The following is a 14,901-nucleotide window of genomic DNA, read 5'->3' on the forward strand; positions in this document are numbered from 1 at the left end:
TTAATTGTTCTTTCTTAAAGTGGCAAGAGGGAAACCTTCTGCCGATATCGACATCCACCATCTTGATCAGCTTATGAGGGGACAGTGTAACGATATTTTAAACACCGAGAAACCAGCTGATTCTCTGTAATGATACAAGTGGTACACCACACTACGTCTCGAGAATGTTCTGGGGCAGCGTTCTGCCGAGTATATAAGGAGCTGCATCCTTTCCGATGGTAGTCAGTTCAGTGATGTAAATTTCAAAATATTGCCACGAGATTTAAATCACACATAGATCATTGTAAATAAATACGGTGAAAATAAATATTTCAAGTAGTAGTGTAAGTGAATGTGTTTTTTTATTGTTTTTTCAAACATAACGAACGGGTAAAAATACTACAATAGCTTTAATATGTTTCATTTGTTTTATTTTTTGCAACAAAATATTTGGCTAGCAATTAGTAGGTACTAATTTTTTTTCCAACAAGAGCCTACGAAAAAAACCATTGAATGAACTCTTCCTGAGAGTATCAAATGTATCGACCGCTTTTGCTTCATACAAATATTACTTATTCTTTTACAAGATTATACTCGGTCACGAACCTATCTTCAACATTATTTACTTAATATCATGTATTACTAGAAAATTATAAACTGATAACGTCGTTAGCTTACCTGCATTCGTTCGGTGCGTTTCCTTTTGTTCTTCCGTTGATGCCTCCTTGGGGATTTTCGCAGTTTTTTGAACCGGGTTTGCAAGGTTTCATTGGTTTCCTGTTGGTTGGTTTTGGCGTCGAAGACGTGTTATGCGTCGGCTGATCCATACACAGAATTTCTCCACCCTGTTTTGGAAATTGATCGCATTCCATCCGTTCCGGCCATTGGAATCCATATTGGGTCATTATTGGCTCACAGCCCTCTCTCGCCCTTCTACATAAGTCTCTGCAGGGTGGAAGAGGTTTCGTATATTCGGACAAACATATGGGCGCGTACATTGAGCACAAAAAGAACTTAAGGTCGGGAGAACATTTGATTTCTACCAGAGGCCAGAACTGGTGAACTTCCAGGCCTGCCTCATCTTGAGATTCGTGGTTTAGTTCGTTGGGCATCCGGGTCATGTTGTATCCGATTCCCATGCACATAGGAATGGTGATTTCTTCGCATTTGCCATCGGTGTCCAGGGAGGAGGAAATCACTGAACTATTGACGTTTATGAGGATTGTTAAAGTGACCGCTAGGAATAACGATCTTCTTAGGGCCTTCATTTTGGTCGCTTTCTGGTTACAACTTCTTCAGTATGTTTTACTGCAACGTTTGTCACGTTTTCATAACATATTTTTTTGATCTGAGGACATATTTTCTTGGAAAATATGATCAGTGTTACGCATGATCTGCAACAAAAAAAAATAAATTAGTAAATATATTTTAAATTTAACAGCTACAAGAAAAACCCAATTTCAAATTAACTTTTTTATAGCGTGGTATTAAATAAATGATGAATATAACTTTAAAAAAAACATTGACTGATATATACGTCTTGGAAGCGTTTAAAATGATAAATGCAGGTCGAGATTCGGCAAGAATCTCTCAAGACTACCTACAGTGTTTTAGTGAGAAGAATCAATAAATTTCGAGTGGTACATGGCACGAAATAGCCTCGCGTTAACGAGACTTGCGATGAATGGGGTCCGTAAACGCGCCCATGGCACGCAAATCTGAGAAGGCAAATACTGAATATATAGACATTTATTGCGAAATAAGGGAATCGTAAAAATAAATTTCCTGTTATAAAGGACTTAGGGTATACATATAGAACCAGATTTCCTGTTATAAAGGATTTGAGAGAATATTTAAAGTTTGCAGGGCAGTTAGGAGAAAGTGGCAGTAGACTTTCATGAGATTGATCATTGTCCAAATTATATTTGCAAGTATTTTAGACAATTAAAGCCTCAATTCAGATGGCACGTTTACTTTCTATTTTTAGTTATTTATCCAGTAGATAAGTTTGAAGGTATATGTAAAAACTTTCACTTAGATAATAATAAATAATGGTTTTCAATCCAACCATGTTATATCAATGTAATTGCTGTTTAATTTTTTCTACATTTTTCTTCTGAAATTTGAATTATTTCATTTAGTATCAATAACATGCCGTAAAGAAAAATTTAGTTTTATTTTGTTTCCAAGTACACTGGCTATTTGGAAACGAGCTTATCTATGACTTTTTAAAATAGCTACTGAGGTTTAAGGAGAAGAAAGAAAAAATACCATAATGAATTAATTGACCTAAGATTCAATTTACCGTGATTTATTATAATTTTAATTATCACTTTTCATGTAATTGTAGCAACACTGGCACAGGTTGAAAAAAATTAATTGAAAATATTTAAAAACTTCATGATGCGAAACCGCTAATATTGATACTAACAGCTGATTGTGATCTGTCAGTTGTCAAGTAAATTCAAAATAAACGTTTCTCGGAAAGGCAAATGACCAAAGGCTTGTTTTCACAAATATGGTGAAGTATTCTGGTAGGTTTTGCTTTATTTCTACTAAGAAAAACATTTCAGAAGATACCTATCTAAGCAGTAAGATTTTAAGATGACCAAACTTTAAAATATCAAGATGAATTTTCTGGTCGTAAGGTGAAGTATAAGTTTAGAGGTAAAATAGTGTTTGAATTTGGACAGTCAAGTACGAGGCTGGATTGAGAGCATCTCTGATTTTTTTAAAGACTTCTCGTAATCAACCTGATATATCCCACATGAACTTTTGTAAAATCTGTCAAAATAAAATCAAAATAGTTATCAAATGACAATAAAACAACGAGACTAGAACAATTATTATTTATACTTCTTTCATAGATTTTGGATGTGGAGTATTAATTATACCATTTACTTTTTCAGGATCAACAACAATGCCTGCCTGATTGGCAACCAATTTTATGAATTTTAACTCCAGATGACAGAAGTAACAATTTCCTTTATTCAAAGTTAAGTTGAAGCCCTTTTGATGGGATAGTAAATCCTGTGTAGGAATGAGAACATGTTTCTACTTCGATTTGCCAATAAGCCCTTTATCCGGAGCTGTTTAATATTTGGCACCACATAATTCACAAAAAAGAGAATATGCGAAACGTACTCGACATAACTTCCAATAATTGATACAGAATTTTCAAAAATTGTGTTTCTTTGGAACTACCTGAACCGCTACAGATTAGGCACTATTTAACTTTTGAACTCTAGCTTTAGCGATCCAGGCCATCTCTCGACTCCTCAATATTTGCTGTACGATTATCTACAGAAATAGAAGAAAGATCAATAAAAAATGCCTTGGGCGCCACTCTAAGTAACTAAAGGAGCTTAGAGTCCCCTATTGCTTCTCGAGTAAAATTAAACCGTGGAAAAATCAGGTAGTAGTGATCCAAAATTTATTAGAACAACTTAATACTATAACAGATTGTAATGCTTGAAAACAAGAAAATTATTCCTTAAAATCCAACAACCCTAGTTACCAAACTCTATGATCTAGCACAGGCAGTTTAATCAGTGAAAATGTATCTCAAACTCTCATTTTATATTCAAAGAATAATTAAAAGCGGTATGATCAAAGGTACCGGAGATGCATTTTAAATACAAGCGGTTACAGATACGGGCGACATTCGAGTAGCAAAGCCTAGTTCATAAACCGTCAAGAACAAATGTAAAAAATAAAAAGAAATACTATTAAAAAACCGGAAGATGATAGGGAGGACCTAGCTTGATGAACATAGTGCCTTTTATATCCACAATAGGAACTTAGCAAATGCTTACAATACGAACGTTTACGAACCGTTTTCGAAATTAGTATTTGGGTAAAAAAAATGCAGCTAAGGAAACTCAAAGAAAATCGAGTTTTCCATTGAGACAATGGTACGAATTAACAGGATATGACATTATATGGTAAACAAACTTAATTTCAGTCCTCAAACCCAGATATTTTAGGTGAAAACAAGGGTACAAGTGTTGGCTACACGTGCCCAAATAAACAGGGCTTTTCGGAAAAATCGTGAAAAACTGGCCCAGAATTTATCATGCATAATTTTGCACACATTTATTTACATACGTCACTACGAAAACACGATCACTCACGACTACTAGAAACATTTAATTTTACTGTATTTATTTGCAATTAATTAAATCTCGAGCCAATATTCCGAACTTAACTGAACTGACAACTATGCGGCTCCTTATATACTCGGCAGAATGCTGTTTCGGAAGATTCTCGCCAACCTTCGAGATATCCTGCGGTGTGTGACTTGTGTTATTCAGGAATGACGGATAATTAGTTGGCTTCTCGGTGTTAACAATATCGTTACATTACACAGTTTAGAAGAACTAGTATAAAAGGAGATGTAAACAGTGTATACAAAATTAAAAAAAATCATAAACATAACTAAAGAAAATAAACATTAGTGATGAAAAACTGTTGGTTTTAGGCATTCATTGCTTCTCACTGTCATAAGAACAACCAGGACTGAAAACAACTAAGACCAGGAATCACAACACAGTCTACTGAGGACTGGGTATAACTTGGAAATCTAATCTGGGTATTATCTGGTCTGGTAAAGATTAAAATACACATCATTTTTAGATAAATTATTCATTCCGGAATTAATTGTCAACGGTGCAAAACTATCTTAAGTTTTCTGATAAAATACTGCCTGGGCTAACCCATACTTTTTCAAAATTAAAATAAAAAATTGTAACTTTCAACTAATTAAGGTAGATTCTAGCTGAATAAAATTAATAATGGGTTGATATTACTCAATATTGGAGAAATACTATTACCCTGTATATGTAATAAATATAGTTTTCATATTACAGTATATATTTCTAGCCTGGGATATACTGTTTCCCAGATATGAGGCAAATAAAATATTCACAGTAAAACTCACCTTTAGAGGCCAGTTTATATGAATAACGGTTAGAAAGAGACGATGAAGAATGGTATTCTTAATTTAAAAGCATAAAGTATATCTTTTCGTTAATCAGAATAATTAAATGCTATTGCAGTTTGCCATAAATCTATCTATTTAATCTCGCTCCTTAAAATTTATAATTCATCCATGGACTCGACAACTTTTAATTTAAATGAAATGAATTGAATCGAAATGGAAGCGGCATACAAAACGAGAAAATTCGTCGTTGGGCATTTGAAACACGGCAGAAACAAATCATAATTTGAAAACGTAAAAGGGCCGCATTGAAAACGAGGTATTCATACGGCAAATAAGGTTCTCCCGAGTTCCCTTTCACGGCTTGTTTCGTATTTTGCCGTGTTTTGTCTATAAAAAAAATACTGTGAACTTTGATGTCGAGCGGTCGGGGGCCCTTTTGGGACTTTATGCCAACCGACCCTCCCACTCGGTTGTGAATGAAATGAACTAAGAATTCGTTTTTAAATGTCGCCGCATCGGATTTTTATTTTTTTAGTTTTTTTTTTAAATCCACGAGATGGATTTTAATGAAATATTTTTATCTCTTCTTTTATCTCCTTTAACTAGATTCGCGCTTTGATCTCTGACTATATTCGCTGCGCTTTTTAATTTCCGTTTGCACTTTGAGGTTTGGCCGAATCGATACGTACATCCAGCTTATCGTTTTCTTTTAGAATTCTTTTTTGAAATTTACCTAACGGTTTAGTTTAAAAAAATCTTCATTAGAAACAAGATGATTCTTCGTCATTCGGAATGACATAAGTGGCACACCGCACGACGTCTCAAAGGTCAGCGAATCTTCCGGAATTACGGTCAGCCGAGTATATAAAAAGCGGCGCGGTGTAGCGCTAGGAGGCACTTGACAGTTCAGTAAAATGCAATTCGGAATATTGACGGGATATTTAAATCGGACATTAATAGTAGTAGTAAATTAATAATTTTAGTAAGTGATAGTGCTTAGTAGTGTAACTATTTTTGTGCAAGAGAGTATTTAATTCACACCTTAACGAACGGAAAAAACGCTATTTATTGTATGCTGAAAATAAATAAATAACATCACTGCAAAAAAAATTATAAACAAATTGAATATAATTAAGCTCCTTTTGACTGCTTTACAGGCGAAAAATCTTGAGTTTAATTGAAACAATTGTTTACTTAGACTAGAAAGAGTTCCCATAAAATAATAAATTTATTACATTCTTTCACATATTTACGATAACGTTTACGCATCTAAAGATTATGGTCTCTCTATACGTCCAAATGATACACTCGACTTATCTGAATAGGATGCAAACTGGTTATCCGAATCGAAACCGTAATAATTATCGTGGTATCGCTGCATTTAAATGTTGCAGTGGTAAAAATTTAACGCGATTATCGAGTTCTGTGCAGAGGTGGCAATAAAATAGTCCTGACTCCTGCAAATTACGCTATAAAGCGATACAGATTCATTTCATTGAATCACCACACCTAGGAATACTGACAGTTATTGGAATGACAGTAATCAACTTGTCTATTTGGTAGATGTTGACATAATTAAGCTTTGAAGAAGATTGAAAAGGACTATAAACTAAATTTTATGAGGCCTACAATTGGTCCAGATGCAGCCATTTTTTGCTATAGCAAGAATAATGAATCTTGGTATTGGTTATTGTGACTGGACAAAATTGACTTTTAATGTATTACCTAGAAGTAAATAATGAGTAACTTTGGTTTAGTATCTCTGCCCTATTCTCTCATTTAAGATTTGTTAACTACCTACTAAATTAATAGACATAACTATGCAAGCTTCTCTGATGTGGGTGTCTTTGAACCTCCCTGTCAGTATTGAACCCACCAAGATCCTAGATCTTCTATGTAAGGTATAAAACCTACAAACAGAAGACTGAAGGATTGTGGGGAATAATAACCGAAGTAAAACAAAAATATTAAAATTTAATTATCTTTGTTACACACAAATGTAGCTCCCATATATTCTCAATGCTTTAATTATTTACCTATCCCAAAAAGGAAATTTAGGAGAATGTCCTATTACAACCACTATTTCGTTTTCCCCATGTGACTGATTACTCCAATATCGAGCGACGTGTAGAGAGCGGCAAGGAGTCGTGACAAATACGAGTTCGCCATTAACGTAATTTGACTCCTTCTTCCAAAACTAATACGACCAATTTCCGTATCGAAAATACCTTGGAGAAATAAAGAATTTGCAATTTCCTTGACTTTATTAGATGAAGATTCCTTCGGAGTCATTCGTTAAGCCGCATTAGAAACACCGTTTATCTCGCGTAAAAACCAATCTATTGATGAACTTTTATATAATTTACGGCAAGTTATTTTGCTATTCCTTATAGGTGTGGAACGTAAGACGACATTGATAAATACCCATTTATGGCACGAAATAATTGCATATTATACTATAAGCCTTTCTCTCGACATAATGAAGCGGAATTTGTGATTTGGAATCGCCTAAAGTTATTGAGAGAATGGAAAAAATTATAGCTTAATTACTTTGAAGGCGTTAAAAATTACAGATAAGATTTGAAGTGAAAGTGAGCTGGAAGGTGTACCAAGAGCATTAAAAATTCTTCTCTAAGCTCACATTTTTTAAGGGTCTTGGCTTAGAAAGGCTAGAATTATGGGCAGTTTTTTTGCTTGCAACATCTCTGATGGAATAATGACAAAAGCTTATGTAGAAATGACAAAAAAACACTTCATATAATCATAAAAATTAGTCACTGATTTTGACAGGCACAAAACAGTACTACTGCTCCTACTTAATAAACTGTGAAGCATTTTCTTTGATAGAATATAAATGAATGCAGATAACGTCCCTATACTAGAGAAAAAAGCAACAACGCCAGTTACGCCGTCAAAAAATATTTACATGATAAATGTTTATTAATAATACATTATGCTTTAAATCATGAACAATAATACCGTCTATGAACTTTTTATACGTTTACTTTTTTACGAGTAAAGGTACCTATCTAATAAAAGGCTTTTTTACTTTTGCGCTTGGAATAAAATATGTCTATTTCTAATTTTTATTTTTAATTCAAAATCTAAAACCAATAATTTAAATTAACATTATTATATGCATTGATATAAAGCTGAAAATTTCCTCTTTTGAAAATGTGTGTAAACTTGATAACAGAGAGTCGCTGAATATGTTTGTAAACAAAACACCCTCCTTTGTGCAAATGTTGAACTCAAACAAATTTGTTGTTTACTAATTCTAGTCTGTCAATGTTCTAAGGGTCTTTGCTTATTTAATGCTACAAATACAAATAATTTTTGCACTACATAAGACGCCATAAAATTTCTAGATAAGCTTTCCTTTATGTTCTTCAAATTTAAGATACGCCTCCTCATATAGTCGGCTTCTTCCAACATTAAATAAACTTAAAGAGACCGGAGATGTATTTTTAACGTGCTTAAAATCCCTTTCAAACGTGTTGGAATTGATAATCTTCAATTTGTAGGGGATAATTTACCCCAGCATTTTTCGTATATGACTGCATCTTGAAGTAGCCCTTGAGAAACAAGGGGGTGCGAGGATTTGCTTCCAGTAATTGTCTCTCCCTTACAACAGTGTGATGTAAGGGGGAAATCTTGATTATCCTTAAATATGCATTCACAATATAGATACACCAATTAAAGGAGATAAATAGGATTTAGTTAAAGTAAGAATTCAGCTTGAAACTAAATATAGTGTCAAATTCATAATTAATAATAATCTCATTATTATTAATTATGAAGTTGTTACTCCTGAAGATATCGATCCTCAAGGGTTCAGAAATTCTTTTACAGACATTGTTGCTTAACTAGGAACTGAAATTGATTGACTTAAGATTAAACAGTACATTTTATCTTAAAGGTTTTTTAGAAATTTGAAATATGGTAATGATGATAAGTAGAGAGCAGAAAAAAAGACTCTAAGTTTGAACCTCTCGAGATAAACATCTTTATATTCGAAGCACCTTATTAGTAATTATACTGGTGGGTGAAGGGAGACTGTAGTTGTTTCATTCACCTCCAAGGTCAATACAAGAATAAACTACTTTAATATCATACTAAATATCTCAGAATTCATATGCCCTTAATTATATATAAATATTTCATAAAGATTATTCCACATTCCATAAGATTCTTATGCTTCTGAATCACAAGCTATCCAAATAATAAAAAGCTTCATTTTTCGTATTGTATCGAAGATAATTATGACATATAAATAAACTAGGTTTAATTCTTTAGGAGAGAAAATAACATCTAGAGAAAAACTCCCTTAATCGGCAAAAAATGGAACAAATTCAATAAAAAATAAATGAGAGCGTGTTCAAAAAAACGCTCGCAAACGTCGATTAACATTTTTGTTTTCGCATTTTTTTTATTAAAAATGTTGTATGAAAGATGTCTCATGTAGCCGTGGTCAATACCAACTTTCTTATTTTAAATGGTACCCTGTATGTGATACATTTTTGGATTCTATACAAAATTATAAACATTTTGATGAATCATATACCATACTTTTATTCAACTGTTTCTTAGATACGCCGTTTTGAAAATTGCTGTTTTTATTAAAAAAAATCAATATTGTATTTTTACTTTTTAATTCCTTTAAAACGTAAAAAATATGATACATGTCAAAAAAATCAATATACGAAAAATTAAAAATGAAACTCAATGAATTAAATATTTTAATTATTTTTAAGTGTTCAAAATACACACCATTCACTTCTTGGCAAAATACTCGTCTATTTAAAAACTCATCAAAAATATTGCTAAGAGTATTTTAATTAATTTGACTAATTTCATATCTACTTTTAAATTTTAGATAGTCCAGATTGCGCGGTTTCTCCTGACAAACTTTTAATTTTAAATACCCCCCTAAAGAAAAAAATCCAGGGGTGTGAGATCTGAGGATCTTGCAGGCCAAATGATTCCTTTTCCAATTCCTTGAATTTGGAAAAGAAATTGCGAAAGTTGGAATTAAGGCATTTTAAATAAATTATAAAAATCGGTCTCTGATAAGATCTCAATAATTTTATTATTTTAAATCCCTGACCAAACATTTAATTTTTGCGGATACTGTGTTTTTTTACATTTTCTAGTATGCAATCAGAATGATCATCGTTTAGATAATGAGTAATCTAAGTTTTCATGGATGACACTTTTCTTTCTTTCTTTTCTTCACGCAAAGTTGTTCGTTGGCTAACAACATTATTTGAGGCTACTTTAGAAGCCGAAATATGGGGATTATCTTACACTTCTAATAAAATATTTAATCTTTTATGGCCAATTTTTGGACCAATTTTTGCTATACGATCTTTCACTGTCCCTGTTTTTCTAAATTTTCTTGTAATGGGCCTTTCCGGATCTTTTGCATTAAACAAATTACAAACTTCTTCTTGAATTCTTCGTTTATCTGGGTATTCAATAAAAATTAAAATTTTAATTCGTCATGTTTCATTTAAAAAAAAACATGTTTATTGTAAATACGCATTGACACAAGTCAAATTTGACTTACCATGCCAATATACTTTTTATACCTTAAGTAATGCTTGTTTTTTTGTTAGATACTTAAACAATTTTAAGTGATGATTTTTGAGATGTATCACATGTTGTATGTTATCAGAAAAAAGGAATTAAAAAGTAAGAATAGAAGAGTGAAATCCTTTTTTTCTATTTTTACCAGAATAAGTTTTGGAGGATTTTAAATTCATAAAAACAGCAATTTTCAACACCGCGTATCTTAAAAACAGTTGAATAAAAGTATGGCATGTGATACATCGTCCCCTCAATGCCAAAACCACGAATGTGCAAATTTACAGTTTTTCGCCTTTATACCAAAACAACGAATGTGCTCTCTTAAAGAAAATAAATAAAAAAATTAAAAATCAATATAAATTTAATTTGCAACTCGAACAGTGACCAATCCTAATTATACATCAGCATTCAAAACTACAAATTTGCACATTCACGGTTTTGGCATTGGAGGGACGACATCAAAACGTTTATAATTTTGTGTAAAATCCAAAAATGTAATCACATACAGGGTGTTTCATTTAAAATAACAAAGTTGGTAATGACCATAGCTAAATGAGACACATTGTATACAAAATTTTTGTTGAAAAAAATGCGCAACCAAACATAATAATCGACGTCTGCGAGCGTTTTTTCGAACAAGCTCTTATTTATTTTTTATCGAATTTGTTTCGTATTTATGCATTCACTGTACTCACAAATGCATGACAAATCGTTATTAAGTAGGTTCTAAAATCGGAAACCGATACTGGGTTATCTGAAGACATTACACCAACAACTTAAAGTACAGAAACTTAAAATCCACGCCACAAATAACCCAAGAAACATTAAGGTTATTGCGGCGCCCACACGAAGTAGTTTCTGTAACTCCGCGACCACTCGTCTCGCATTTATCAGCGCGAGGGAGCCTAGCAGCAGCAAAAAAAAGTGTTTTATAATAATTGCACACCTCCTTTTGGATAATATGTGTCTGTCGAACGTTTTACGATAATGACTTCTTGTACGAATGTATATACAACCCGGGGTTCGCTTAATGGAAGCGAAAAACAGTGCCAAGAGATAGCGGCGGCGGCAGCTGCATTGCGAATGTGACCAAGGATTTATCTATTCTAGTAGGTGTTAGGGAAACTGAGTTTTATATTTTATTAAGGCATATATAATATGCATCTTCAAAACGTGACCTTTAGAGTGAGTTTTTCAAAGAACAGCGTGCGCCTACACGCTATTTAATATCTGTCATCTCGGAAATGGTCGCTGTATAAGAAAACAAGCATGGATATATTTTCAAATGAGAGAAAAAAAAACGATTCACGCCCACGATTTGGTACTGCACGATGACGTTTTATGGGCATCAGGTTCTGTCGCTGCTTCGGTCCCGTACCACCGATGGTAGATCGTGGATCGTATTGCTGTACTGGGAGTTTTCACAATCGGTCGTTAAGTTGAAATCGACGTTATTTCTATAGCGTTATTCAGCATGAAAATAAATTTTACCTAATATCTGACTTTCATCATAGAAACGAAAAATCTAGCTGTTTGGGAGTATTATAAAAAACTATGAAGTTTTACTTCTACTGTCATAAGATACGAAAAAAGCACACTTATCTAATAGAGATATTTTTCTTCAATTAAAAACTAAATTATTCATGAAACAACGTAATAAATCAAATCTTATCAAGCAAATAGGCTGATTCTTTTAAATTCATTCCTATAGAAGAGTTATATAAATCTATTTTGTCTCTTGTCAATGCTATGACGAATGGAGCCTTAAAATGATTTTGATGTCTTGTTCACTAATCATACCTTTGGTGTATTTCCTAAGCCATAGAAAATTGCTTACCCTTTAACAGTCCATTCGTAAGTCAGTACCAATTTAGAACTCTACACGGTTGCTTAAAAACTTAGTTATCAGATACATATAACATATGTTTTGCTAATAAGAAATTTAACTTTATTGGGTCTCCTTGAATACACAAAAGCGTTCGACAATATTAATCATAATTTTATATTGCAACTTTAAAATGCATTACCCTCAGTTCCTTAGTACAATTAAATACCTATGATTACAACAGATACGAATATATTTGCTATCAAAATACCAACTCCACTCAACTTATTCGAAAACGGGGTACCTTAAGAATTCATACTTGGCCCTCTCTGATATTCCATTTGTATATCATGTGATTCGGTAGTTGCTTTAGAAAAACTAAATCTTAACCTTCAGAAATTAATATCCCAAAAATACTGTCAAAAATATACAAGAGAGCGTATTTAAACTAGAAGATTTGAATATCAGACTAAAAAACGAAGCTCTTACTGGCAGAAATTAGTCGTAATATTGTCCTTTACTTGGATCTTGACCTAACATTCAAAAAGACATGTATTTTTAGAATAGCCCAAAATTCATTATCCAATTTAAAATTAATGTATAATATTAGAAGCATATTTAATGAAAAGACAAAGGCAGGCCTATGTGAGTTTTGCCCTATCAGATTTTTTTAGATGTTGTTTATGACCCTTGCCTGACACAGGTGTATCATTGTGCAAAGTATGTAAAAGAGCTGTGTCAGATTTGTGCTTAACTTAAATTATAGAACTTCCATAACTAGTCGGCTTGATTATCTATTCTGATTATCAATAAATGAAAAGCGGCTTTTTATTCTTAGAAGTACTCGATTTAAAACTCGGTGTAAGTATGTAAATGTAAGTACAATTTTTAGAATACAGTACCAAATAAAACTGCCATATTTGAAAAGCCTTTGATATACAGGATATTTAGTTGATGTCTAAAATCTTAAAAAATAAATTGTTTAGCCAAAAACAACCGAACACGTCAAATGAGGGGATTATTTAATGACGAAAATTGCGTTTCACTGACGTTATCTCTTCATCCCCCAGAGCTCCTATGTCAACTTTTTTTTTAAATAGGAATAAGGGTCGAGTGATACCTTGAATTAAAGGTAATTTAACTTTCTATATAGCCCTATTTATTTATTTTGTCAATTCATTCAGTGTTTATTCATATTTCTTGACAATAAGTCAAGAAATATGAATAAACATGGCTGATATTATTCAAAAGTTTAAATCTTGCAATTTTCTTGCCTACATAAATTGTCTTTTTTATCATTTTTTCAGGCCTTATTTTTAAGACGTTATCTTGAATCAAGAAAAAAAATCCATTTCGAAAATTCGAGTTTTTATTTTAACAAAAACGACAAAATATGCAATAAATACGTGCATATTTCGGTGCTTTTGTTGATTTACTTATTTTTATTTTGGTGTTTTGTTGATGTAAGCAACAACAACATTCAACAATCATTAATCTAGTCCTGATGATATTAATGATACCTATGGTTTATAAGCTGCAAGAAAGAATTGAGTTTGTGTGTCTTTATTATCACACATGCAGCACATGCTTTTAATTATAATCATCCGGATAAAAAGGTAAATCATCGGTAGAAATTGCAGTATTGGGTCAAGTTGAGGTGGAATATAATACATCTACTGAAAAAATTGCCACCGCATCTGGCGTGGCTTAAGAATACCGTTCACAAAACTTTCATGCTTACAAAATCAAACTAGTATATGACCTAAATTAAGATAATTTTGATCGTTTCTGATCGAATTGACCTGTTTCTTGGACGAATGCTTCTTTTATTTACATTTTAATGTCAATGGGACCAACTGTCGTTATTGGAGCGAGACTAATCCTCGTTTATTTAAAAAAAAAAGACGCAGCAACCTCAAAAACTTAATAGATGGGCTGGTATCCTTAGAGTTCATATTGTTGAACCTTTTTTAAATAATACATATCTTAATGCTGAAAATTACTTGAAACTTCTGCAGGGCGCCACTAATTCCAGAATAACTGTGTTACTTGAATAAAATGATAAAATAAAGTGATGTTTCAACAAAATGGGGCACCACCAACCACATTATGTTGCTGCCGTTCATAATTTTTTGAACGACGTATTTCCTAGACGATGAATTGATCGGAAAGGTTTGTACCATAGAATGGTCTGCTAGAACTCCCGATCTTACCACTTGATTTTTTTTATGGGAACATCGAAAAACCAAATTCTTTGCTAATAGCAGGGGATTATTTGAGATCTTACTTTAGTCTGTTAACTATATTGCACACTTGCCTTTTGTGTTCCCATTGTGTCTATATTCCTTTTATAAACATTAAATAATTCCAAATAAGCCCTTGTTTAATGGACCTACTTATTTTTTGGATTACGCATATACGCATAACTTAAATGGATATAGCGCACTTTATTTTATACTGTTAAAAACTTTATAACGAGCAGACGTATCAACTTGCATATTTCAGATTAGCGATTCTTGTAAATTTAGTCTACATTTCAATAAAGCTGTGTCTATGTGGCGAGTTC

At 32.6% G+C, this 14,901-nt stretch overlaps 1 protein-coding gene across 4 annotated transcripts in view; it reads right to left on the reverse strand.

The window, feature by feature from the left end:
* LOC126739916 (frizzled-2) overlaps positions 1-14,901 on the reverse strand; it is a 198,236-nt gene that overhangs the window by 4,063 nt on the left and 179,272 nt on the right. For all 4 annotated transcript variants that reach the window (XM_050445743.1, XM_050445744.1, XM_050445745.1 and 1 more), the window contains one exon: positions 658-1,373. In XM_050445743.1, coding sequence (XP_050301700.1) covers positions 658-1,247 — 590 coding nt within the window. In that variant the 5' untranslated portion in view covers positions 1,248-1,373. The remainder of the gene's footprint in view (positions 1-657; positions 1,374-14,901) is intronic.

Source organism: Anthonomus grandis, chromosome 8 (genome assembly GCF_022605725.1).
Source record: "Anthonomus grandis grandis chromosome 8, icAntGran1.3, whole genome shotgun sequence".
Lineage (NCBI taxonomy): Eukaryota > Metazoa > Arthropoda > Insecta > Coleoptera > Curculionidae > Anthonomus > Anthonomus grandis.